At 42.2% G+C, this 27,451-nt stretch overlaps 1 protein-coding gene across 1 annotated transcript in view; it reads left to right on the top strand.

Annotated features, from left to right (window-relative positions):
* The window catches only part of LOC124039945 (dynamin binding protein), a 115,484-nt gene that overhangs the window by 24,158 nt on the left and 63,875 nt on the right, over positions 1 to 27,451 (top strand). The window contains 4 exon segments of the mRNA XM_046356529.1: positions 5,419 to 5,573; positions 5,719 to 5,841; positions 22,239 to 23,995; positions 23,997 to 24,480. Coding sequence (XP_046212485.1) covers positions 5,429 to 5,573; positions 5,719 to 5,841; positions 22,239 to 23,995; positions 23,997 to 24,480 — 2,509 coding nt within the window. The 5' untranslated portion in view covers positions 5,419 to 5,428.

Genomic DNA, 27,451 nt, shown 5'->3' with positions numbered 1-27,451 from the left:
CAGTATCACCAGTAAAGCACCATCACACCTCCTCCGTGCTTCACGGTGGGAACCACACACTCTGAGGTCATCCGTTCACACATTCTGCATCTCACAAAGACATGGTGGTTGGAACCAAGAATCTCTCATTTGGATTTACCAGACCAAAGGATAGATTTCCACCAGTCTACTGTCCATTGCTTGTTCCTCTTGGCCCAAGCAAGTCTCTTCTTATTGTTGTCCTTTAGTAGTGGTTTCTTTGCAGCAATTCTAACATGAAGGCCTGATTCACATAGTCTACTCTGAACAATTGATGCGTCTGTTACTTGAACTGTGAAGCATTTATTTGCGCTGAAATATGAGGCTGGTAACTAATCCTCTGCAGCAAAGGCAACTCTGGGTCTTCCTCATGAACCAGTTTCATCATAGCGCTTGATGGTTTTTGCGACTGCACTTGAAGAAACTTTGAAAGTTCTTGAAATGTTCTGCATTGACTGACCTTCATGTCTTAAAGTAATGATGGACTGTCGTTTTTCTCTCATTTTGAGCTGTTCTTGCCATAATATGGACTTGGTCTAGGGCTATCTTCTGTATACCACCCCTACCTTGTCACAACACAACTGATTGTTGGTTACTACTTGATTCCATATGTGTTATTTCGTAGTTTTGATATCTTCACTATTATTCTACAATGTAGAAAATTGTAAAAAAAGAAAAAAAACCTAAATGAATAGGTGTTCTAAAACTTGTGACCGGTAGTGCATATCTGACCATATTATGAAAGACATGAAGTGTAATTTTGTATTTTTATTTTAAATTTTAATATTTTTATTTCACCTTTATTTAACCAGGAAGGCTAGTTGAGAACAAGTTATCTTTACAACTGAGATCTGGCCAAGATAAAGCAAGGCAGTGTGACACAGACAACAACACAGTTACACATGGAGTAAACAATAAACAAGCCAATAATACAAACAAGTCAATGACACAGAAAGTCTATATACAGTGTGTGCAAAAGGCAGGAGGAGTTAGGCAATAAATAGGCCATAGTAGTAAATAATTAAAATGTAGCAGATTAACACTGGAGTAATAACTGAGCAGATGATAATGTGCAAGTAGAAATACTGGTGTGCAAAAGAGCAGAAGGGTAAATAAAAACAGTATGGGGATGAGTTGGGTAGATTGGGTAGGCTATTTACAGATGGACTATGTACAGCTGCAGCGATCGGTTAGCTGCTCAGATAGCTGATGTTTAAAGTTGGTGAGGGACATTTAAGTCTCCAGCTTCAGCGAATTATTTATTTATTTTTAATATATATATAAATATTTTTTTGCAATTCGTTCCCGTCACTGGCAGCAGAGAACTGGAAGGAAAGGTGGCCAAATGAGGTGTTGGCTTTGGGGAGCATGCAGGTCAGTGGTGGGTGGTAGGTGATTTGGTAACAAAACAGATGGCACTGTGATAGACTGCATCCAGGTTGCTGAGTAGTGTATTGGAAGCTATTTTGTAGATGACATCACTCAGGTCGAGGATCGGCAGGAGTCAGGTTGACGAGGGTAAGTTTGGCGGCGTGAGTGAAGGAGGCTTTGTTGCGAAATAGAAAGCTGATTCTAGATTTGATTTTGGATTGGAGATGTTTAATATGAGTTTGGAAGGAGAGTTTACCGTCTAGCCAGACACCTAGGTATTTATAGTTGTCCACATATTCTAGGTCAGAACCGTCCAGGGTGGTGATGCTAGTCGGGTGGGCGAGTGCGGGCAGCGATCGGGTGAAAAGCATGCATTTGGTTTTACTAGCGTTTAATTAATGTCCACCTGTGTGCAATCTAACTTATTATGTGACTTCTGAAGGTAATTGGTTGCAACAGATTTTATTTAGGGGCTTCATAGCAAAGGGATGAATACATATGCACGCACGTCCAAGTGGGAAAGGGCAGTGCGCAGTGTGATTGCTTCATCTGTGGATCTGTTGGTGCAGTCTCCGAATTGGAATTGGTCTAGGGTTTCTGGGATGATGTTGATGTGAGTCAAGGCTACCGACGTGAGTGCTACGGTGCAGTAGTCACTTAGGCAGGTAACCATCACTTTCTTGGGCACAGGGACTATGGTGGTCTGCTTGAAACATGTTGGTATTACAGACTCGGTCAGGGAGAGGTCTAAAATGTCAGTGAAGACACTTGCCAGTTAGTCCGCGCATGCTATGAGTACACATCCTGGTAATCCGTCTGGCCCAGTGGCCTTGTGAATTTTGACCTGTTTAAAAAGGTCTGGCTCACATTGTCTACGGAGAGCGTGATCACACAGTCGTCCGGAACAGCTGGTGCTCTCATGCATGCTTCAGTGTTGCTTGCCTTGATGCAATAATAAAAGGCATTTAGCTCGTCTGGTAGGCTTGCGTCACTGGACAGACGCGGCTGGGTTTCCCTTAAGTCCATAATCGTTTGCAAGGCCTTCCACATCCGACGAGTGTCATAACCGGTGTCGGAGGATTCAATCTTAGTCCTGTATTGATGCTTTGCCTGTGTGTATGTTAGTCTGAGGGCATAGCGGGATTTCTTATAAGCGTCTGGATTAGTGTCCCGCTCCTTGAAAGCGGCAGCTCTAGCCTTTAACTCGGTGCGGATGTTGCCTGTAAACCATGGCTTCTGGTTGGGATATGTACGCACGATCACTGTGGGGATGACGTTGTCGATGCACTCATTGATGAACCGTTGACTGAGGTGGTATACTCCTTAATGCCATTGGATGAATCCTGGGACGTATTCCAGTCTGTGCTAGCAAAACAGTCCTGTAACGTAGCATCCGTGTCATCTGACAACTTCCGTATTGAGCGAGTCACAGGAATCAGAAAGATAGAATTATGGTCAGAAAGCCATAACACATCAGTTTTTCCAACAGCAGAAGATGATTGATAATGTCAAAATCCACACTGAAGTCTAACAAAAACAGCCCCCACAATCGTTTATGATGTTTTTTTCAGCCAATCGGACATTTGTGTAAGTGCTGTCCTTGCCTATAAGGGTGCTGAATGTCTCTTGTCAATTTATGTAAACTGTAAAATAGCATTGTATCTGGTCAAACACCATTTTTTAAACTTTTGCTTCCCTCCAAGCCTGAGGGCACTATTTTCTAGAAGGCTTTAATTGAAGATATGGGAAATAGGATTGGAAATATCGTCCGCTATTATCCTCAGTAATTTTCCATTCAAGTTGTCAGACCCCAGTGGCATTGGCATGTTGTCCGGACCGCAGTCTCTATGGGGTACCACAGGGTTCAATTCTCGGGCCGACTCTTTTCTCTGTATATATCAATGATTTCGCTCTTGCTTCGGGCGATTCCCTGATCCACCTCTACGCAGACGACACCATTCTGTATACTTCTGGCCCTTCCTTGGACACTGTGCTAACTAACCAAACAAGCTTCAATGCCATACAACACTCCTTCCGTGGCCTCCAACTGCTCTTAAGACCTCCTTAAGGAAAGGCCCCTTCAATTTTCGTCTAAAATGACATACCCAAATCTAACTGCCTGTACCTCAGGCCCTGAAGCAAGGATATGCATTTTCTTGGTACCATTTGAAAGGAAACACATTGAAGTTTGTGGAAATCTGAAAAGAATGTAGGAGAATATAACGCATTCGATCTGGTAAAAGATAATACAAAAACTTTTTTTGGTTGTACCATTTTAAGACATACAAGAGAGGCAATATTGTATTATTCCAGCCCAGGTGTAATTTTGATATTGTGTATATTTGCAAAATTTGAGACTGATTCAATGAACCATTGTATTTCTGTTCAAAATTGTCTATCAAGAGTGCCTAATTTGTTTTAACTTTTCATGTTCAGAAAAAAATAAAGAAACATGTTTGGTGTTCACCAAAAGTCATGGGAGACTCTCCAAACATATGGAAGAAGGTACTCTGGTCAGATGAGACTAAAATTGAGGTTTTTTGGACATCAAGGAAAACACTGTCTGGCACAAACCCAACACCTCTCATCACCCTGAGTTAACCATTTTTAACAATGTTATTCATCGGCAGGGACTGGGAAACTGGTCAGAATTGAAAGAATGATGGGTGGCGCTAAATACAGGGAAGTATTTCTTGTTTGTTTCACAATAACTATTCAAATTATACAAACCCCCCAAAAATACATTTCAATTCCAGGTTGTAAGGCAACAAAATAGAAAAAATGCCAAGGGGGTGAAAAGTTTCTCAAGCCACTGTACGTGAGAATGCTGTTCATTGACTACAGCTCAGCGTTCAACACCATAGTGCCCACAAAGCTCATCAGTAAGCTAAGAATCCTGGGACTAATGGACCACCCACTAGTAGTAAGGGTAGGCAACAACACATTTGTCACTCTGATCCTCAACACTGGGGCCCCTCAGGGGTGTATGCTTAGTCCCCTCCTGTACTCCCTGTTCACACAACTGCGTGGCCAAGTCCAACACCATCATTAAGTTTGCTGACGACACAACAGTGATAGGCCTGATCACCGACAATGATGAGCCTTTAGGAAGGAGGTCAGAGAACTGGCAGTGTGTTGCCAGGACAACAACCTCTCCTTCAATGTGAGCAAGACAAAGGAGCTGATCGTGGACGACAGGAAAAGGAGGGCCAAACAGGCCCCCATTTACATCAACGGGGCTGAAGTGGAGCTTTGTGTCGCCAAGTCTAGTTCCAAAAGGCTCCGTAACAGCTTCTACTACCAAGGCATAAGACTGCTGAACAATTAATTAAATGGCCACCCGGGCTATTTACATTGACACCCCCACCCCCTTTGTTTTTACACTGCTGTTTTATTATCTATGCATAGTCATTTTACCCCTACCGACATGGACAAATGACCTCGACTAACCTTTATACCCGTTGTATATAGCCTCGTTATGTTATTGTTACATATTATTTAAAAAAAAATACTAACTATTTACTTTTAATATATATTTACCCCTTTTTTCTCCCCAATTTCGTGGTATCCAATTGGTATTTATTTTTGTCCCATCGCTGCAACTCCTGTACGGACTCAGAGGCGAAGGTTGAGAGCCGTACGTCCTCTGAAACACAACCCAGCCAAGCCTCACTGCTTCTTGACACGACGCCCGCTTAATCCAAACAGGTTCTTGCTCTATTGTCATTAAAGATCCATGAGCACGTATTTCAAGAGTAAGGATGAGAACCCTGGTGGTCTGGCTTAAATTTCCAACTTGTCCCTCATCATGGCCATTTTTACATTTGAGTCCTATAGCAGATGCTCTTTGCAACTTAGTTAGTGCATAATCATCCTCAGCTTCCAGTTTGGTCATTCAGCCCCTCTTTTCCCCCTGCAGATATTGCCTAAGTTGTTGCTATAAATGACAGTGTCAGTGTCATCGCATGGTCAAATATGCTTGAAACAAATACATGGCTGATTACTATTCATCATTCTCTCTCTGTTCAGGCGATGAGTGATGGAGCCGGGTTCGGTGGTCCGTGCCGTGTTTGAGTTCCTGCCCAGCGTCTCTGAGGAGCTGCCCCTCTTCACTGGTGATGTCATCGAGGTGCTCAATGTGGTGGATGAGTTCTGGTTGCTCGGAAACAAGGATGGAGTCACAGGTGCGGGTCAGGGTTTGAGATTAGAGGTCACAAATGATCTCTGCCCAGATTAAAGAATCGCGTCACTGATCTCTCCTTTTCTCCGATGACTTGTCTTTTCTTCCTCCTCTTTCTCATCTCAGTTTTTTGCTCCATCTCCCTCCAGGCCAGTTTCCCAGCACTTTTGTGGAATCAGTCACCATCCCCAGCACCAAACCAGAGGATAAACTGTATGTGTGTATCAATGACTTCTGTACTGCAAAGCCAGGGAGCCTACCCCTGCAGAGAGGTATGTGCAAGCACACACACACCTCTTTACTAGTACATAAATAGATGGTCACTTCAAAAAGGGGTGAAAATGGTGCTCTCCAATGAATCAAAAGTTTGGGTATGTGGGTCTTACTAAAATGCAAGCAAGAATTGTGCTCCTGAAAAATAATCCCCTCAGAAAGTTGACAGAGGCGCACACAATGTGGAAGCAGATAGCTAGGCTAATTATAGCCATAGCGAGTCAGTGGTTATGTGCTTGTAATGCTAACATTAGCTGTATTGGCGCATGCAAACTACTTACTTAAGAAATACATTAATTGAAAATGTTCTCCTCGAGCTCCATCTAGCTAGCTGCCAATTTTGTGTCTGGGGGGGGGGGGGGATGTTTTACACCAGAACACAAACGGATAAGGCTCTGGATGGGTTTCCTGCGTGTCCCATTTCTGCCAAATTTTGGAACCCAACCGATTCTAGTATTGTGTGCAGACGTGCCAGAACATTGTAAATGTGGGAGGCAACCCACATGAATGAGCTCAACTGAACCGTAGGATCTCATGTGAAAGTACAGGGATGCAGTATTATTGACAACCAGTGACCAGTCCGGAAAACAATTTCTGAATGCTGGTAGTTAACTTCTCTGGCGCAGGCTATCCGCTAGCGACCCACCTTGACAACATCTGGTGAAATTGCAGAGCGCCAAATTCAAAATGCAGAAATGATCATAATAAACATTCGTAAAAGATACAAGTATTATACATCTGCTTAAAGATTAACTTTTTGTTAATCCAGCCGCTGTGTCAGATTTAAAAAATGCTTTACGGCGAAAGCATACCATGGGATTATCTGAGGACAGTGCCCCGCTTATAAAAGCATACAAACATTTTCAGTCACACGCTCAAACCAGCTCTGGTTCATTCTACAGTCCATTTACGAAATGGTCTCATTCCTCCTAATTTTTCAGAAAACAAGCCTGAAACAATGTCTAAAGACTGACGTCTAGTGGAAGCCATAGGAACTGTAATCTGGGTACTGTCTAGGCATTCCATTGAAAACTACACACATCAAAAATATCCCACTTCCTGGATGGATTTTCCTCAGGTTTTTGCCTGCCATATCAGTTCTGTTATACTCGCATACATTATTTTAACAGTTTTGGAAACTTTAGAGTTTTCTATCTATTCTATTATATGCATATCCTAGCTTCTGGGCCTGAGTAACAGGCAGTTTACTTTGGGAACGCTTCTCATACAGATGTCGAAATACTGCCCCCAAGCCATAACAAGTTAACTACTTCTGAGTCTGTAAACAAACTGAAAGGGTGCATCCTGCCACCTGGAGGGTGTTGTCTGAACAGGAATAAAGACAAGGTTGGTGATTTACTGCCAGCTGAAGTTATGGAATATTTGTTCAAGAGTATAATTCATTGGCTAATTTCTCCTGATGATCTGGATATGATTGTGATCTTTCCTTAACCCTTAGTAAGTCCCAGCCAGTTGACTACTTATAAATGGTGAAAGTACTCAATGGTGCTACAGATCCTGGTTCAATACCCGTGCCGGCCTTGACTGTAAGACCCATGAGATGACACTAGGTTTTTGGTTTCTCTCCCTCTAAAAACAGAAATAAAATATTCTAAATAACAAACTGGCTTTAGTTACAAATTAGTAACAATGTCTCACCCCATGTTCAAAAATAGCCTTTTTCCTCACGAATTTTACTTATTTGAAAACTAAATAAACTCTTTTTTTTTTAAACAAAGCAATTTGTTATTATTAATTTAGAATTATATAAAAGCCCTGTGGACATTTTCACAGATATATTATTAACCCTGTTATTAGCAGGACAATATATTTTGGTCATGGCTCCCAAGTGGTGCACAATGGGATTGCCTTGCAGTTCTCCAGCTGTATCCACTGAAACAGCGGTGGCTGCAAAAGGTTCAATGCAAGGGGCATTGGGATGGCCCGCAGATTCGTGCACAGAAGACGGACCTAGCCCATGGGGAAGGGGGGAAGGGGGTTCGAATCCCACCCCGCCCCACTGGGTAGAACAGAGCAACCATTTTTAAGGAGCATTGCACTAATCATGGCGCTGACTAGGCAAACATTCCTTCTGTTCTTAGTGCCAGTCTGCACGTTCAAACTAAAACAATGTAACTAATAACAGTGGGAAAAATGCCCCCTTTTAGATATGAATTGGGAGGGCAGATTGTTATTAAATATTAAGGCATTAGACCTCTCACTAAAGGTGTCACTCAGAAGTTATACTTAAATCCGAACTGGATTTAACAAAAAATGACATGAAAAGCACACATTTGTATATCCCAAACTCAAAGGTAATTGGAAAGTCAGATACAAATTATTTGTGACATTGGGGTTACAATAAAGAATGTAAACAAGATGCTGTGTTTTTATTTACAGTAGTGATGGACAGCTGGTGGCATTTTGAAAACAGATTTTCAAACACTTGTAGCCCGATTAGCAGGACAATAGACTCTTCATATCCCGGCTACTGTAGGTGTGAACATCCCCCTACCTGCAAAAAATGACATTGTGACCAAAGAGAACAGACGAAATGGACATTGTTTTCATCAAGCCAGCTTCTTTCTATGGTGCTACCCGTTCCAGGGTTTGGACCGTAACCACAAGAGGACTTGAAAATTAGCCGGAGCTTGAGAGGATCACCAAAACTAAAGGTATTTCTTATATTTATTTGTATTGCCTATCAATGTGTAGGTGTACTTTAGAATAAAATTGATAATTAAATAAATAAAAACATTTAAAAAATCTTGTGTAATAAAAACATGAATGCTTTTTTTTCCAGAGTATACAAACATGCCTACAACCATCCGTGGAGATCAGTGGACAAAGGGCTGGACAATGGGCCTCACCGAAAAAACACATGGTTGTCAAGAAAGCGGTTAGTTTTACTAGATTCTTAATGTGAACAAAGCATTTGTGTGTTGGAGTCACTTTGAATTCTTATTCGATCTACCGTTTCTATCATAGGCCACTGTAATCGATGGGGGCTCAGGGCTGTACCATTCTGCTCATATGATGAAGGTGCATATGGATCAGATTCAAACATTGAAGACTGAGATTGAGTCATTGAAGGCAGACCAGCAGAAAGAGAAACTATATCGGAGGGCAGAGATACGGGTGACAGTTGATGCATTGGTCTAGAACCAGGCGGCATTGGCGGAGAGTCAGGTGGAGAATGACGCGTTGAAAAGAGATGGAGTCACAATCCTTACCCGTGCCGGTGTGTCAGGTACACCTGTGAGCTCTGGAACTCCACCTCCGACCAGCGGAGTCAACATACCTGGCGGGTTCATCAAGTTGTCTGTTCCATTCTGTGACATTTCCATTCCTCTTCTGACAACATAACCCGGCACAACTGCTCACCAGGCACAGCAAGGGCCGTCTGGACCATCATGCTGTTCTGCTATAGCCTGATAAACAAATGCAGGGGGGGTTATATCTTCAAAATGCTTTATTATCCAAATGTAAAAGCATAAACTGTACACTACTGTATTTCTTCATCAGCATCTTTATGATTTCGTTAATAAATAAATAATGATGAAAATACATGCTAAATGCTGATTTAATATTTGTTTTGTTTAGTTATGGATCCATAGTGAATTACTAAGGGAATAAAGATCACTGAATTGCAGAAATATTGGAACAAAACTGTCTAATGAAGGTAATGAAGGTAAACATTGTTGCTTACTGGAAAATACTTGTATAGTGTCATTATGGCTATTAGCAGGGCTATATTTTGGCATTTTGGGCGGCGCACAATTGGCCCAGCATTTCTCTCACTCTAAAAACAAAAATATATTATTTTGTCCTTTATTCGGATTACTTTTGTTCTCTTTGTTTTATAAAACAAACAAAATCTCAAATAGCGTTATATATTATCAAATTAATGACTGTCATATAGCCTCGGCACCTATGTAATGCTGAGTGACACTCATTCATGGTCTTGGATCAAAATAAATAAGTACCAACATTCTTTCTGATAGGGTTTAATAAAGAAATGTTTTATTTATCCTGACCTGGACACCATGTACAGTATTATAATAGCCCATTATGGACTATGAGCAGGACAGGATATACCTTTACCAACACCTCTCTGTATTTTTGATACTTTGTGGATGGGGGCTCCCACAGTGCAAAACACATTGCTACAGATGCAGGTTAGATACCTGTGCCGGCTGCCACCGGGAGACCCACGAGGTGGCTTCTGGTTTTAATTTAGAATCCTCCAATCCTCTATGTAATTATTGGCGGAGAGTCACGTCATATTTTTCGATATACTGTAGCCTTACGTAGGCGACATGAGTCTCACTAGTGTTGAGTAATGTGCTGTTAAACCTCTTAAACCCCCCCTACTTTTTTCAATTTCCGCCTGAAGACATACCCAAATCTAACTGCCTGTAGTTCTGGCACAGAAGCAAGGATATGCATATTCTTGGTACTATTTGAAAGAAAACACTCTGAAGTTTGTGTAAATGTGAATTGAATGTAGGAGAATATAACACAATAGATCTGGTTTAGATAATACAATGAAAAAAACATGTTTTTTTATTTTTATTGTTGTATCATCTTTAAAATGAACAAGAGAACCAACATTCGGGTAGGATGATGGGGCCAATTTCAGTGAAAAATATAAGAGGGCAAGAGTATTTGTGCAAAGTTTCAGAATGATGACTTCCAAAATGAGTGTGCTACATGACATTTATCATGAAGTCACCCAGGTGTCACACGCAAGTAGCCCAAATGTACCCAAGTGGCCAAATTGGTGAAGGTATACATTTTGAAACAAATAACTATATACAAAATGCCAAAATGGTATTCTAACACACACCCCCCCCCAAAAAAATGGAAAGAAAAATATGAAGAAAAAAAATATATAAAATTACAAACATGGGTAACTATTTACACACTTTCAATATTTGGAAGACCCTCAGTCCTCTATCAAATCATATGTATTGATATAGCCCTTCATACATCAGCTAATATCTCAAAGTGCTGTACAGAAACCCAGCCTAAAACCCCAACCGGCATGCAATGCAGGTATAGAAGCACGCTGGCTAGGAAAAACTCTAGAAAGGCCAAAACCTAGGAAGAAACCTAGAGAGGAACCAGGCTATGAGGGGTGGCCAGTCCTGTCCTGGCTGTGCGGGGTGGAGATTATAACAGAACATGGCCGACAGCACCTCGAGTAAATATTAACAGTTTAGGGTTCCATAGCAGCAGGCAGAACAGTTGAAACTGGAACAGCAGCAAGGCCAGGTGGACTGGGGACAGCAAGGAGTCTTCATGCCAGGTAGTCCTGACGCATGGTCCTAGGGCTCAGGTCCTCCAAGAGAGAGAAAGAGCGAATTAGAGAGAGCATACTTAAATTCACACAGGACACCGGATAAGACAGAAGTACTCCAGATATAACAAACTGACCCTAGCACCCCGACACATAAACTACTGCAGCATAAATACTGGAGGCTGAGACTGGAGGGGTCAGGAGACACTGTGGCCCTATCCGATGAGACCCTCGGACAGGGCCAAACAGGAAGGATCTAACATCACCCACTTTTCCAAAGCTCTACACAATATTGTGCTGCTGAGGTATAATTAACAGATATTCATACAGGGAACAGAAGGTTGAATATATTATTATAGACCTGCTACATCTACTGTCTCTTTTATATTATGACATTTCATCTAGATCTACGGTCTCTATTATATTATGACAGACCAGCTAGATCTACTGTCTTTATTATATTAAAAGACCAGCTGTATCTACTGTCTCCATTTCACTTTGGCCATTGTTGTGGGCCTGCCCTCCCCTCAACAGCCTCAAATGGGCTATTTCATGTGGGTTGGGGTGGGGCGGCAGACACATTTCATCACTTTTCATTACATCATTTCATTACATTACATTTTTATATATTGCTTCTAAAATTACAAAAAAATCACTAATATTTTATGTTTTTAATTTCAAACAACTGCATTAGCATGAGAAGAATTTACCAGTCCAAAACGGTGACATTGTTCCTCTTCTGCAGGCACGTTACAGATTATACACAGTGGCTACAACGGTGTCCTCTCCGTTCAAAATATATTCCTCCACTTGGGAATCGCTAAATGAATCTTCCTACAACAATCTCTGTCTCACTTTTCTGATCAATTTCTTCAAAAATTGTGTGTACATCTGTATATCTAGACTTAGACTTAGCTTTCCCTGACTTAGTCGCCATAGTGATTGATATATAAACAGCTGAATCTGCGCGTTTACCAAAACAACGCTGTGCGTAAAATGCGTAGCTCCTTCCGGAATAAAACTTCAATGGCAAATGACTCTTTACGCTGGAGTTTACAACATGGGTTGGTCTTCCAACACACAACCATTGCATATTGCCGCTTACCGCAGCTCATTGGCTATCTACCCAGCTAGATTTCAAGACGATCAGTGGTCTTTGGGTTAAAATACAGTCAATCAACGAAACAGTGGTCATATCATTGGTGCACAGTGATGTCATTACTTGTTGTCTTCAAATCGGTTTCTTCCAATCAATACGTCCCGCGAAATGACCCATCAGGTTTGGTTGTGTTACAAACAAACCAGTTGATTGCAATGAAACCATGACTGGAAAAGTCACGTTCTGTGTGGGTTATTTACCTGGATTGTGTCATCGAAAATGGAATGAGACGGAATTCACGACACAAGCGGTTCACAAAATGTTTCGAGTTAGGCTATAAAGACGGATTTTATCAAACAAAAGATCTTTCGTTGTGTAACAATGAGTATTGGGATTGCAAACAGACGAAGATCGTCAAAGGTAAACTATTTATTTTAATGCAGTTTGTGATTTTGTTACGCCTGTGCTGGTTGAAATTGTTTTTTTATGGAGCTCTATAAAAATGGGGCTCTAGATAATCGCATCGTATTCTTTCGCAGGCTTTCGATACATGTGAGACACTTGTATTTTCATGAATGTTTAATATGACTATTTATGTAGCAATCACCATATGTTGTGGAATTTCAGCCCGCTACCGGGTTCCGTGCTCAGAGAGGTTAAGAACAAATTCTTATTTACAAGGACAGCCTACTGAACCCCAGTCTCCCGTGTGCCCGCACGACACAGGGATTATTTTAGCTAAATAGCCCATTACTGTAGCCTACTCCCGACCGTCAAGTTGTACAGCGCCATATTTTCCGCTCCATCCTAATGGAAACCCAGAGGGTTTATAATATTATTAATATTAATCAAATTAATTAAGCAACATTTCTTAATCATTCCCATATACTATATTCGTACAAAAAAAGGTATTATATTCTCTAGTACAGACACTATTGAATGCTATCAACTGCTTCCCAAAGATGCTCTCTGGTGGTCAAACTAGCACTAACTAGCATTAATGGTACCAGTCGTTGGCACTTAAATAACGTGCCATAGATTTCTGCGGCACCATGCAAGCTGTGCTGCAGTACACTGCAACTTTTAAAGGACAAACCACTGCAAATAAGCCAATGTATGACTGTGATCATTGCCTTTGTTTGTTTGATTTTATTGACATTCCCAGAGTTAGTTAGTGCTGCTGTACACTGCAACTTTTTAAAGGACGAACCACTCTATAGAGGTCCTGGATGGCAGGGAGCTCAGCCTTGTATTTTTTTATTTTTATTTCACCTTTATTTAACCAGGTAGGCAAGTTGGGAACAAGTTCTCATTTACAATTGCGACCTGGCCAAGATAAAGCAAAGCAGTTCGACACATACAACAACACAGAGTTACACATGGAGTAAAACAAACATAGTCAATAATACAGTAGAAAAATAAGTCTATATACAATGTGAGCAAGTGAGGTGAGATAATAATAATAACAATAAAAAAAGCCATTGTGGTGAAGTAAATGCAATATAGCAAGTAAAACACTGGAAAGCCTTAGTGATGTACTGGGCCGTACGCACTACCCTCTGTGTAGCGCCTTGTGGTCAGATGCCAAGTGATGATGCAGCCAGTCGATATGCTGTCAATGGTGCAGCTGTTGAACTTTGAGGTGCTATGCAAAATCTTTTCAGCCTCCTGAGGGGAAAGAGACTGGCCAAATAATAATCACAGTGGTTATAGAGGGTGCAACTGGTCAGCACCTCAGTTGGCTTTTCATAGCTAAGCATTGAGGTAGAGACAGCAGGTGCGGTAGAGCGAGTGAGGGATAGAGAGAGGGTTGAAAAATCAGGTCCAGGATTGGGTAGCATGTCTGGTGAATAGTTCAGGGTTCCATAGCCGCAGGCAGAACAGCAGAAACTGGATCAGCAGCACGACAAGGTTGGATATTCTGTGAACAGGAAGAACACTCAAGTCGAGTATCGTGACTAAAGCCTGGCAAGACATGATGCATGATGGGAGAGCACTAGCAAGCCAGTGACTTAGGGTTAAAGGCAGAGAATCCCAGTGGAGAGGGGGGAGCCCACCAGGCAGACAGCAAGGGTGGTTTGTCACTCCAGTGCCTTGCCATTCAACTTCGCACCACGGAGCCAAACTACACTCAATCATAAGACCTACTGAAGCGATATGTTTGCAGTAAAGAGTTACAGGATGAAACCGAGTCTCTCTCACATGGATCGGCAGACCATTCCATAAAAATGTAGCTCTATAGGAGAAAACCCTGCCTCCAGCCCTGTTGAACCCCAGTATGTTGATTTCTTCATCTCTAAATTTGTGCCAGCATTTCCAGCCTTATTAGGAGATACCAGGGATGTGCTTAAGATAATCGACAACTATAGATGCGACACCAAAATCATCTTGGTAACACTTGACGTTCAGGCACTCTACACTAATATTACACAGTCTTATGAGTCCTCTCTCGCTATCTCAACACTAGACCAGAGGGTGTCTTACCTCTAACTTTATTCGGTCTCTCATTGAAAAAGCCCTCGCATCAAATTACTTCCATTATGCGGGCAGTTTCTGCCAATGGGTTTGGGGTATTGTGATGGGAGCTCCATTCGCTCCTAACTATGCAAATGTATTAAAGGGACACTGGGAGGAGACCTTAATTTATGATGTCCAGGAAAAACCCATATTTCCAGAATGTTGTCCTTAGGAAAAGATACATAGATGACAACCTACTGGTATGGAATTGTACTGACGCTCTCCTCTGAGTTAATTTCTTATATTAATTTATCTCACCCAATCTCAAATTCACAGTAGACACAAGTAGGGGAAAAAATAAGATTTCTTGGATCTTATACAGTCCACAAAAACAAAACCACAAATTGGAGTGTACTATCTTCCGCAAGGCGCAGAGTAGGCACAGACTTTTCCGTGCAGACAGTAACCACCTGGTACACCTTAAGCGGAACATACTGGTGGGTCAATTCCGAAGACTCTGACCTAACTGCAGTACCGACATAGATTTAGAGTGCAAAGCTAATGATATGCCAACCAGGCTCCCGCCACGCAGGTATGATAAGAATGTCATTGAACAGACCTATACCTGTGCTAGAGAGGAGACTGAACATCAGTCTACTCGCTGGCACGAATAGAAACCGGGACAGCCCATGTGCCGGTCGCGTCAAATCTATCGTGTTGAAACACTGGAACATCCTCAAAAGTGATCCAAATCTATGAGAGTTCACAACATTGCCCCCTTGCCTTTGTTTTCAAACGTGTGCGGAATCTAGTCGATTCCAATATCCACAGAATGCAGCTACCCAAGAAGTGACACATGGCTCCCAGGCCTGCCCAATGGTAATTACAAGTGTGGCCACTGTGTACATTGTGACAATACGACCAATACAAACGTTTTTTAAAACCAGAGAGAATACAAAATGCAAAGCTTCATTAATTGTAGCACCACAAATGTCATATACTTGGACAAATCATACAGGTCATTATGATGGCGCCGGAGGAGATAGCTACCGTTTTAAGGGCTCCTAACCAATTGTGCTATTTTGTGTGTGTGTTCACATTATTTCTAACATATTTTGTAAATGAATGTTTCTGACACTGTGTCTTATGACTGAAAAGAGCTTCTGGAAATCAGGACAATGATTACTCACCTCGTACTGGACAAAGTTTTTCTTTAACGAGTTGGACATGGATAACGTCCATCGGCAAGGTTGTTTTTGTGGACTATAAGAACGGGGCAGCAGGTAGCCTAGTGGTTAGAGCATTGGGCCAATAACTGAAAGGTTGCTGGTTCGAATCCCCAAGCTGAAGATAAAACTTCACTGTTCCCCTGGTAGGCCATCATTGTAAATTATTTGTTCTTAACTGACTTGCCTAGTTAAAGGTTAAATAAAGCGGTTGTTGCTCCTAGGTAAGGCCATGGGTGGCGGTCTGATTTCCCTTCATTCAGAGCCAGACCATTATTCCTCATCCACCAAACTTTACAGTTGGCACTATGCATTGGGGAAAGTGCTCCTGGCATCTGCCAAAACCAGATTCCTCCGTTGGACTGCCAGATGGTGAAATTCAAGATTCATCACTCAAGAGAACACGTTTCCACTGCTCCAGAGTTCAATGGCGGCGAGCTTTACACCACTCCAGCGGATGCTTGGCCTTGCGCATAGTGATCTTAGGCTTGTATGCAGCTGCTCAGCCATGGAAACACATTTCATGAAGCTCCTGACCAGTAGTTGTTGTGCTGACATTGCTTCCAGAGGCAGTTTGTAACTCGATAGTGAGTGTTGCAACTGCGCTTCAGCACTCGGCTGTGCCGCTCAGCCATTGTTGCTCCTAGATGTCTCTACTTCACAATAACATCACTTACTGGGGCAGCTCTAGCAGGGCAGAAATGATCTGAATCTCTTTGAGTCGATCATATGATTCCACAAATTAATCTTCACGTGGATGGTTCGTGCACCTCTTATAACTGGGTAATTTCTATGACTTCTGCTGGGAAGCTGTTGACAACTAAACCCATGCATCACACAGTTGATTAAACTCTGGCAAAAAAAATCTCCTTTTAGAATTTCAAATGAAATCACAGTGCAAATTACAGGTAAAGGTAGGTAAGAGGTTAAAGAGATTAAGCCTTGAGACATGGATTGTGTTTCTGTGTCATTCAGAGGGTGAATGGGCTAGACAAAAGATTTAAGTACCTTTTTGAACAGGGTATGGTAGTAGGTGGCTGGCGCACCAGTTTGTGTCAAGAACTGCAACACTGCTGGGTTTTTCACGCTCAACCATTTCCCTTTTCGGTCTCATCCTCGCACACTGAATGACGATTACTGTAAGGAATTCTTTCCAAATAATAATTTAAAAAAGGAAATTAAACAAATGTACAGAAAGATCCGTGTGAAGGCCAAATTAGAGGATGAATGTTTTGAGGCTATTAAATCTTTTCAGTCTGGAAAAACCCTAAGGCTTGATGGCATACTTGTCGAGGTATAGCCTTTTTTATATACTAAAAAGTCCATTTTTAGCTTGTTTTAACTATCCCTATGGAATTGGTAGTCTGTCAGGTACTCCTCAGGAAGGTCTATTATTAGAACAAGACACATATGGCAAATATAAAGATCCAGTTTATCTTAAAAACTGGATGCCTCTTACACTTCAATGTTGTGATGTAGAAATTCTAGCAAACTGCATAGCACTCAATGAATTAAAAAGGTTTTTACCAGGTATTGTTCATCCTGATCAGACAGGTTTTCTACATGGATGATACATTGGAGATAATATACGACTACTACTACTAGAAATAACAACAGAACATCATGAAACATCTAAGAAGCCAGGTCTGGTATTTATAGCGGATTTTAGAAAAGGCCTTTGATGAAGTATTACTGGATTTTTAATGCCTGGATATCACAATATATATGAGCTCTCCACAATGGATTTCAATAGAGAACTTAGACATAGAAGATCCTGCCCTATTTAACTCCTTAGTCATATCTCAGTTTACTCACTTACTTATGGCACTGCCTATTCCTGATGATTCATTGTTCAAATCATGTGAGCAAAAAATATTTTGCTTTATCTTGGACGCTAAACCAGACAACTCATGCCTATCTATATAATGAATATGAATTGGGTGGGTTGAGATGATTAAATATAAAAGCACTAAACCTCTCTCTGAAAGTTTTACTTCAACCCTAAATGGTTCTCAGATAGATTACTAAGAAAAGCTCATCCATTGTTTAAAAATGGCCTTTTTGACTTTGTGCTGATTGTCATTTCTCAATTTTGATTAATTAAAAATAAAACATTTTTCAAAGTATCCCTCTTTTTCAAACAAGCATTGCAGAGCTGGCTACAATGTCATCCCCCTGAAAAGATAGGACAAATATTATGGCAACTCAAATGTTCTGGTTGATAAAATAGCTGTAGTTATGGGAAAGATGTTTGAAAATGAATGTTATGTTTTTCATGGCAAGGTCTGCTCAATCCAAGATTACAACCAATTTATTACTGCATTACCCCAAAAATGGAGGAGGCAGGTGGCAGCGGCAGGTGGTAGGGAACTGGTCTGTCTGCCCAATATATAAAGGATCAAATCTGGTGGAGGAATAAAAATAGCATAAATAGGAAAGTATACCAGTTTCATTTGAGGACCAGGATGTTGACAGCTGTGCCATACAGATTGCAAGATTTTTGATTCCATGGTACAGGGTGTATGAGTTGGTATGTGACTCACCACCTGGATTTGGTCTTGTGTAGCAACATTTGAAATTGTGTTTTTCCATTGGATATAAGTAAAGACTCAGAGCTACAAAATGGTATGACATACAGTGCATTTTTGAGGAACAATGGGAAAGTAATTATGCTTTGAAAGTTGCTAAACTTGTAACCTCACTTGAGAAAATGGCCTTTGAATGTTTTGGTATCAAGTGAGGTTGTCTACACCCATTCAACAATGTTCACACCCTCTTAAGATTTGGCCCGACCCATCTCTTTTCGCTCTGTTTTCAGAGCACACACTTGACACTAGCCGATTATTTGTTTACCTCTGGAAAACATGAATACAGCCTAACCAGCTCTGCTGGCAACAATTTCATTGCGCTTTTTTTGCCGACGTTTACTGACACCGGCCATATTCAACGGGTGTTGTACACTTTAGCTTAGCTTATGACATGTAGATAGCTAGGTAAACAATGAAGCGAGCTAGGTAAACAATGTGTAAGATCGCACATGTCACGTTAGCTAACGAGCCAGCCAGCTAACATTAGCTAGTTAAACAACAATGAACATAGTGCCCTGCATGAATCTACTGCGAGCTAACCAACCATTTTCAATGTTACCTAGCTAACATTAGGCTCTAATTAGCAGAGCAAATGGTTCTAGGATACGAATAATGTCATACACGTAATGTTAGCTTAGGAGCCAGCCGGCTAACGTTAGCTAGCTAGCTAACAGTTCACTTTAGCTTGAAATGAAACCACTTTGTCAAAATTGGAAATGTGTAATATCTGAAAATGTAGCTAAACTAGACTATCTTACCCATCATTTTTCACCCATTTTTTTCCCATCATTCATTTTTATGGTTCATTGAACAAGCATGGGAAACAGTGTTTAAACCCTTTAAAATGAAGATCTGTGAAGTTATTTGGATTTTTACTAATTAGAACAGGCAGTGGCTCGGGTGGTTGATGTACTTGATGATCTTTTTGGCCTTCCTTTCAAAGCACTTCATGGCTACTGACATGAGTGCTACGGGCAGTAATCATTTAGGCAGGTTACCTTCACTTCCTCGGGCACAGGGACTATGGTGGTCTGCTTAAAGCATGTAAGTATTACACTCTAGGTCAGGAAGAGATTGAAAATGTCAGTGAAGACACTTGCCAGTTGGTTCGAGCATGCTTTGAGTACACATCCTGGTAATCCATCTGGCCCGCGGCTTTGTGAATGTTTACCTGTTTAAAGGTCTTGCTCACATTGGCTACCGAGAGCGTTATCACAGTCATCCAGAACAGAACAAAATTACAATACATTAGATCTGGAAAAAGAATAAACATAATTTTTTTACCATCTTTTAAATGCAAGAAAGGCCATAATGTATTATTCCAGTCCAGGTGCAATTTAGATTTTGGACATTAGATGGCAGCAGTGTATGTGCAAGGTTTTAAACTGATCCAATGAACCATTGCATTTATGTTCAAAATGTTGTATCAAGACTGCCCAAATGTGCCTAATTGGTTTATTAATAACCTTTTAAGTTCATAACTGTGCACTCTCCTCAAACAATAGGATGCTATTATTTTACTGTAATAGCTACTGTAAATTGGACAGTGCAGTTAGATTAACAATAATTTAAATTTACTGCCGATATCAGATATGTCTGTCCTGGAAAATGTTCTTGTTACTTACATCCTCATGCTGATCACATTAGCCTACGTTATCTCAACCTTCCCACTCGAGGGCAGCCGTGTATGTGCAAGTTTTGGACTGATCCAATAAACCAATGCATTACTGTTCAAAATGTTGTAAAAATTCTGCCCAAATGTGCCGAATTGGTAAATTGATACATTTTCAAGGACAACTATAGAGAACATACAAAAATTATATCTTAATAAAAAAGTAAGTTGACACACTCCCAGGAATGGCATAAATGATGGATAATTAGCTTCCTTACAGAAAAGACACTCGCCTTCGCACATCTAGATGGGGGTTGGGGGAAGGCAGATACAGCAGGGTTTCAAACTGTGGAAGCCAGTTCCTACATTTGAATATAAAAATGGATTTTATCAAACAAAACTATGCTACATTTTATCTGTCATTATTTACCTTCAGAGGTGAATCTATCAAACCAGTTGCCGTGATAAAAGTTTTGCACTCTCCTCAAACAGTAGCTCAACCGTATCGCGGGTGAGGACACCGATCCTATAGAGGTTAATAACAAACTTGTATGCCATCTGTAAATACGAATAAAATAGTTAAATTACGTGCTTTTCAGTTAAAATGATTATATAGAATTCTTGCCACCAACAAAAACTTGAATATTTGGGGCATACAATCATCAAAGCTCTGCAGATTTTGTTGTGGGGATACAGAATCAATTGACCATTTATTTTGGTATTTCCCTCAAGTAGCCTGTTTCTGGTCTCATGTTCAGGAATTGCTGAAAATGCATAACATTGATCTAAAATGAACCCTAGAAATAGTACTGTTAGGAGATCTGGAGAGACCGGGTCAGTCAATTACTAATACGCTTAGTAAAAGTATTTATCTTTAACTCGCAATCTGTAGATTCTATTTGATGGCTTGAAATGGTATGTTAAACATCACAGCATAGTTGAAAGATATATGGTGTGTAGAAATCTGAAGAGGGCAGAGATGGGTGGGATGGGCTGAGGGTTAGGATGTGGAATTGGTGTTGCTGGTGGGGTATAGAATGACTGTCAAAAATAAAAGTAAAAAATAGTTAAGTAAAAATAAAACAACGACAAAATAAGTTTGAATGACACTGAGGGGCAGTGTTACAGCTAATGCCTGTTCGCCTGAGGCTGATGCTATGCAGGTGTTTGTACACATGCCTATACACACACTCACTTTTGCATTGTTGTTTTCTTTTGATTTTCTCTTGTTCATATTGTTGGCGCATTGTTCCTCAGCTACAGTTGAAGAACAATGGGAAAGTCATTCTGCTTTGAAAGTTGATGAACTTACTTTTGAGAAAATGGCCTTTGAATGTTTTGGTACTACTACTGGAGACCTCTTCTTTGTCTACACCTATTCAGCGTCGTTCACAACCTTTTAAGCTTTAGCCTCACCCATTTCTTTAAGGGTTGATCCGATTGTTCTTTACTAACAACAGCAGTCAAGCGCCCAAGCTAATTTGCTAGCTACTTCCAGACACAAATGAGAGAACAGCTCACAGAACATTACTCACTCTAGCAGAGCTGGTTAGGATGTTATCCAGAGCGTTGGTGACTACAACTGTGCTGTCAGATTGTCCGTTCGTAAATTCACAGCGTTTCGCCCTTGGAGCGTTCTGAGGGCACACTGGACGCTCTGGCTGATGAGTTGGGTTAATCCGAACATTCTGACCAACGGCAGTCAAGCACCCAAGTTAACTGGCTAATATTGGCTAGCTTCTTCCAGACACAAATGAGAGAACACCCCACTCTGACCATTTTACTCGCCCAAGCAGAGTTGGTTATCCAGAGTGATGGTGACTGTGCTGCTGGCAACAATGTAATTACGCTTTTTTACAGATGTTTACTGACACCGGCCATAGTCAACGGGTGTTGAGCGTTCGTAAATTCATTAGTTATTCTGTGCTCTGGCACACTCGGATGAGAGTGCTCATTGGAGTAAATGCTCAGACTCATTTTACATACGCAATATCTCATCTGACTTCTTCTCTTCTTGCTCTTCCTCATTCTTCCCTCTCTTTATTTCTTAATATCTTCATCTTCTTCCTCTCGTCTCTGTTCTTTTGCTCTCCCCTCCCTCTCTCTCGTTAGGTGACGTGGTGGCAGCCGAGAGCAGCGTGGACCCAGGGACGACCTGGCAGAGGGGGCGTAATGCCTGGGGCGCTCGTGGCCTCTTCCCTGTGTCCTGCGTGAAAGAGCTCCACCTGTCGGGTCACTCCAGGCAGCTGTCGGAGCGCAGCGCCCAGGCCCAGGCTTCCGAGCTACCCCCATATGCCTTCGGCCAGGCCAGGGCACTCATGGGCCTCCATGCACAGCTCCATGAGGAGTTAGACTTCTGCAAGGGGGACCTTATCACCATCATCGGCCTACCCGAGCCTGGCTGGTTCCAGGGAGAGCTGGTCGGACGCAGGGGGGTGTTTCCTGAGGGATTCGTGGAGCTTCTGGGGCCCCTGAGGACCCCACATGATACAGAGGTTGACCCCATGAACTACAAGACTGAACCTTTGACCTATGAGCCCTACAGTAGTGGGAAAGGGATTGAGGAGGTGTTCTCCAGGGAGGATGAAGAAGAAGAGGAGGAGGATGGGGTGTATGGGGTAGCACTGCACGACTTTCGGGCCATGGAGCCAGGAGAGTTGGAATTTGACGTGGGGGACCGTATCCGGGTGGTGAACACCCTGGAGGACGGTTGGCTGTCGGGCGAGCTGAGAGGGCGATGTGGGGTCTTTCCTCATCGCTTTGTCAAGATTGAGGATTATGGGCAAAACATGAGGGAAGACATGGAAGCTGTAAAAATGGAAGAGCTAGAGGAATATAGCAGCTACACCTTGGACTGCAACTCCGGTCAACAGGACCATAGCCAGACAAAGTATGGTTCTGAGTGGAGACCCCAAGAGGACCACACTGTGTGGGACCTGGATTACTTTGATAGGGTGGAAGAAAGAATGTGGCAGGGGGACTCTGTCAGCGAGAGTCTTTCCCAGGAGACTGCATGGGACCAGACCCAGGACACGGGGGAGAGAGGAGATGGGGCTAAAGCGCAACCTCACAGGCCTACAGCCCCCCATGGGCCCCAGAGACCCAGCTCTGTCCCTCAGGCAAGGCCCAGGCTTCTCCCTCGACCTAGTGTGCCATCTCTGGGCCACAGGCATCACATCAGCCCTAACACCACCAATAATGGTAGTAGGACTAGCCACCCTGATACGACCCTACCACCACTACTCAACAGAGCCCTTAGCCTAGCTACACCTAGCACCCAGTCAGCCTGGTCCAAAGGTAACGGCCACTACCTCGGAGCACTAGAGGGCGCCACCAGCAATGGCAAAGGTCCTAGTCTGGGCAAGGAATTGTTAAGTCTAGTGGTGGAGGGCCACAGGAAGAAAAAGCTGACCCGCCACTCCAGCGTCAATGATGCAGACTTGCTACTTGGTTGCCGTGGTGAGCGCAGGGCGCTGTCCCAGCGGAAGGGACAATGCTCCAATGGTCTCCTGCCCGCTTCCCTCACCTTGGATTCCCTGGCAACATCAGTCGGTGACCTGGAGACCAAGTTATCCCAGCAGCTCTTGCAGTTTGAGAGGAGCCTGCCGGGGCACGGAGGGGGCGATTTTGTCGGGGCTGCTGCTGGGGATGTTGTTGGAGCTGCTGCCGAGGACAATGGAAGCCGACAATCCAACATCTCCCGTCACTTTTCCATAATGGACTTCAGTAGCGAGAGCGACATCATGCGAGGCTTCTCTCACTCCCAACTGACCCTCCTCCAACCCTCTTCCTCATCGTCCTCCCTGGAGAGGTGCAAAACCCTTCGCCCCCCTCCCCCTCGTCCAAGAATTCTCCACCCCCCCAGTTCGAGCTCCCTACAAACCGGCACGCCCTGCGCCTCGTCCACCCTGTCCCCGGCAACCATCCCCTCCCCTTAACAACCTCCAGCCCTTTGGACCCCTCTTCTACACCTGCGAGGAGGGGGAGGGGTATGTGACAGAGACTGAGAGGAGAGAAGAATCTGAACCTGCCTTTGGTGACCTAGCTCTGGAGCAAGAGAAGGAGATGGAGCAGCACCTTGAGATGGACAGGGATATCAAGATTGAGAGGCAAAGAGAGATGCAGCAAAAGGAGGAGTACAGGCTGCTGCTGCGGCTGCAGGAGGTGGAGAAGGACATGGAGGCGTACGCCCACACAGCCTCAGAGCTGAGGGCCATGCTGGAGGAAGAGGAAGAGGAGGAGGAGGACGAGGACGAGACGTCCTGTCTGCAGACCCTGGAGAACCTGGAATTCTGCACTTACACCCTGTCAACTCTGGCCCTGGAACAGCAGCATCTACAGCAGCAGCTACAAGGTAAATGGCTTCACTTATCCCACAACAAGTTCACAAGAGGTCCACAAAAAGCTGCTTCAGAAACATCCCTATAGGCCCTATCCTTTAGGTACTCTTGTAGATCTGAAAGGAATGTGTATTGTTTAGGCAATATGGCAAAATTCCATTTACTCTATCAGAGGGCAAAGGTGAAGCTACTACCATATTCTCTACACCCATCCAAATCTTTCAGATCTGAAAAACAGCATCAGCTACTAGGACAGAGAGAGATTCATATAACAGGCACTGAATATGGAACGGCAACAGAATAGGGAGCCAATGATGAATTTAAATGATCGGGTTTCAAACCTGGATCGTCTGCTCAATATGATGCTATTCTGCTTCGCTAAAGGCTAGGTATGCTGCATGCAATCAATTCATACTAGTGCCAAAATTGACCTCTGAACACTGACCCAGGAAAAGCAGCTGTTATAAAGTATGGGTTATGTTTACAATTGGGGAGATTGATGCCAGAGTTGGCTCATAAAACCAGTTAGCAACCTGGCCCTTAGACCAAAACCTGATCTTGTCACCAAGTGTCAGATTTAAAATTCATTCCAGAATTGGCTTGGTCTCCCAAATCCTTGTGACTTGTGAGGCGTCTGTTTCACAAACTGGATGGACTTGTCCTCTTGCTCAGTTATGCACCGAGGCCTCCCACTCCTCTTTATATTCTGGTTAGAGCCAGTTTGCGCTGTTCTGTGAAGGGAAGTAGTACACAACGTTGTACCAGCTCTTCAGTGTCTTAGCAATTTCTTGCATGGAATAGCCTTCATTTATCAGAACAAGAATAGACTTATGAGTTTCAGAAGAAAGTGCTTTGTTTCTGGCCATTTGGAGCCTGTAATTGAATCCACAAGTGCTGATGCTCCAGATACTCAACTAGTCTAAAGAAGGCCAGTTTTATTGATTCTTTAATCAGGACAACAGTTTTAGTTGTGTTAATAAATTTGCAAAATGTTTTTCTAATGATCAATTAGGCTTTTAAAATGAAAAACTTGGATTAGTTAACACAACGTGCCATTGGAACACAGGAGTGATGGTTGCTGATAATGGGCCTCTGTAAGCCTATGTAGATATTCCATTCAAAATCAGCCGTTTCCAGCTACAATAGTAATTTACAACATTAACCATGTCTACACTATATTTCAGATCATTTTGATGTTATTTTAATGGACAAAAAATAGCTTTTCTTTCAAAAACAAGGACATTCTAAGTGACCCCAATTCTAAGGGTCCCCAATTCTAAGGGACCCCAATTCTAAGGGACCCCAATTCTAAGTGACCCCTTTTGAACGTGTGCGTGTAATATATATATACACACACTTAAAAAAAAAACATTTAAAAAAAATATACACCATTATTTTTCCCCCGCAAACTCTACTTCCAGCTTATACGTACTATACACATTTTACAGACAATCTATTTTACAATAGTTATATTTAGTTTGTTTTTAGTCCTTGCAATCCAGTTTGATTTCTTTTTGCAATATATTTGTAACTGCTGTTTCACAAATGTTCTGAATCTAAATATATTTTACAGACCCATATGTTTTACATTGGTTATCTTGTTATTAGTCCCAACCTTAAGCTCCATTCAACCCCTCCCATCTATCTCTTAAACACCATCCTTATTGGATTTATATTTGCCATATATTTGTCCACTGTGCTGTGGTGCTTCACAAAAGGTTGACTTTAGGCATTTTTGGGGATTGCTGAAAATGTACCAAAAATATTTATTTATGCAAACTACATAGCTGTGATTTTAAACTAGTTACTAATTACCCCTGTGATAAGGAAGTAAAATAAAGATGTAGTGCCTCAGAACGAGGCCAGTTCCATTTAGTTTTCATTTGGGACACTTTGAACTGGGATTACTGTAGTATGGCAAATATTCCTGAGCAGACAAGATGCAACCAACCAGAGTATAAAGATTTTTTTTGATGGAACAGTTCAATCCAAAGTCAAAGTTCAGGTCTACCTCAAAAGTCATGTCAAGAGCTGTTTAATGCCTCCCATCTGTTGTGTAAATCCAGCTCCAAGCCCTTTGCCTCATCCCCAAAGTAATGGAAAAGCTTTGATTTTGGAGTGAACTGTCCTTTTATGTTGTCCAAAACACACAGTCAATTCTGGATTCCAAGTCTCTCTGTACAAATGCTTGTTGCTAGAAGCTGCTATAGCAAATACCAACACAGGCTCTCCTCAGGGATGTGTGTTGTCCCCACTTCTGTATATCTTGTACACTAATAGTTGTACTAGTTCCCATCCTGACAGACACCTCGTTAAGTTAGCTGATGACACTGCCTTGATCAGCCTGTTGCATGATGGCGAGGAACATCATGGCCCGGTCCTAGATTACTTTGTAGAGTGGTGTGAGGAATCACACTTGGTCCTCAATACCAACAAGACCAAAGAGATGTGCATAGACTTCAGGAAGCATACAACACCTACCTCTGCAACATCTACCAGAGGTCAGAATATAGAAATTGTAGAGGAATACAAATATCTGGGTGTCCTTTTGGACAATAAGCTTCAGTGGAGTAAATGTACAGACCTGATCTACAAAAAGAGCCAACAGAGACTGTACTTTCTAAAACAGCTGGGTTCTTTTAATATAGACTGTACTATACTGACTCTGTTTTACAAATCCTTTTAATATAGACTGTACTATACTGACTCTGTTTTACAAATCCTTTTAATATAGACTGTATGATACTGACTCTGTTTTACAAATCCTTTTAATATAGACTGTATAATACTGACTCTGTTTTACAAATCCTTTCCTTTGTTTGTTGGTTTGGCAATGCCACTGTCAGCCAGAGAAACATGCTAAGAAGGATTATTACCACAGCAAGCAAGGTACTTGGAGTCAGACAGGCCTGGATGAGATCTTTAAGGTCAGGGACCTCCGTAAGGCTCACAAAATCATTTTAGACCCAAGCCACCCCCTGTACC

Source organism: Oncorhynchus gorbuscha, linkage group LG07 (assembly GCF_021184085.1).
Source record: "Oncorhynchus gorbuscha isolate QuinsamMale2020 ecotype Even-year linkage group LG07, OgorEven_v1.0, whole genome shotgun sequence".
Lineage (NCBI taxonomy): Eukaryota > Metazoa > Chordata > Actinopteri > Salmoniformes > Salmonidae > Oncorhynchus > Oncorhynchus gorbuscha.
This window is presented reverse-complemented; position numbering and strand designations above follow the sequence as displayed.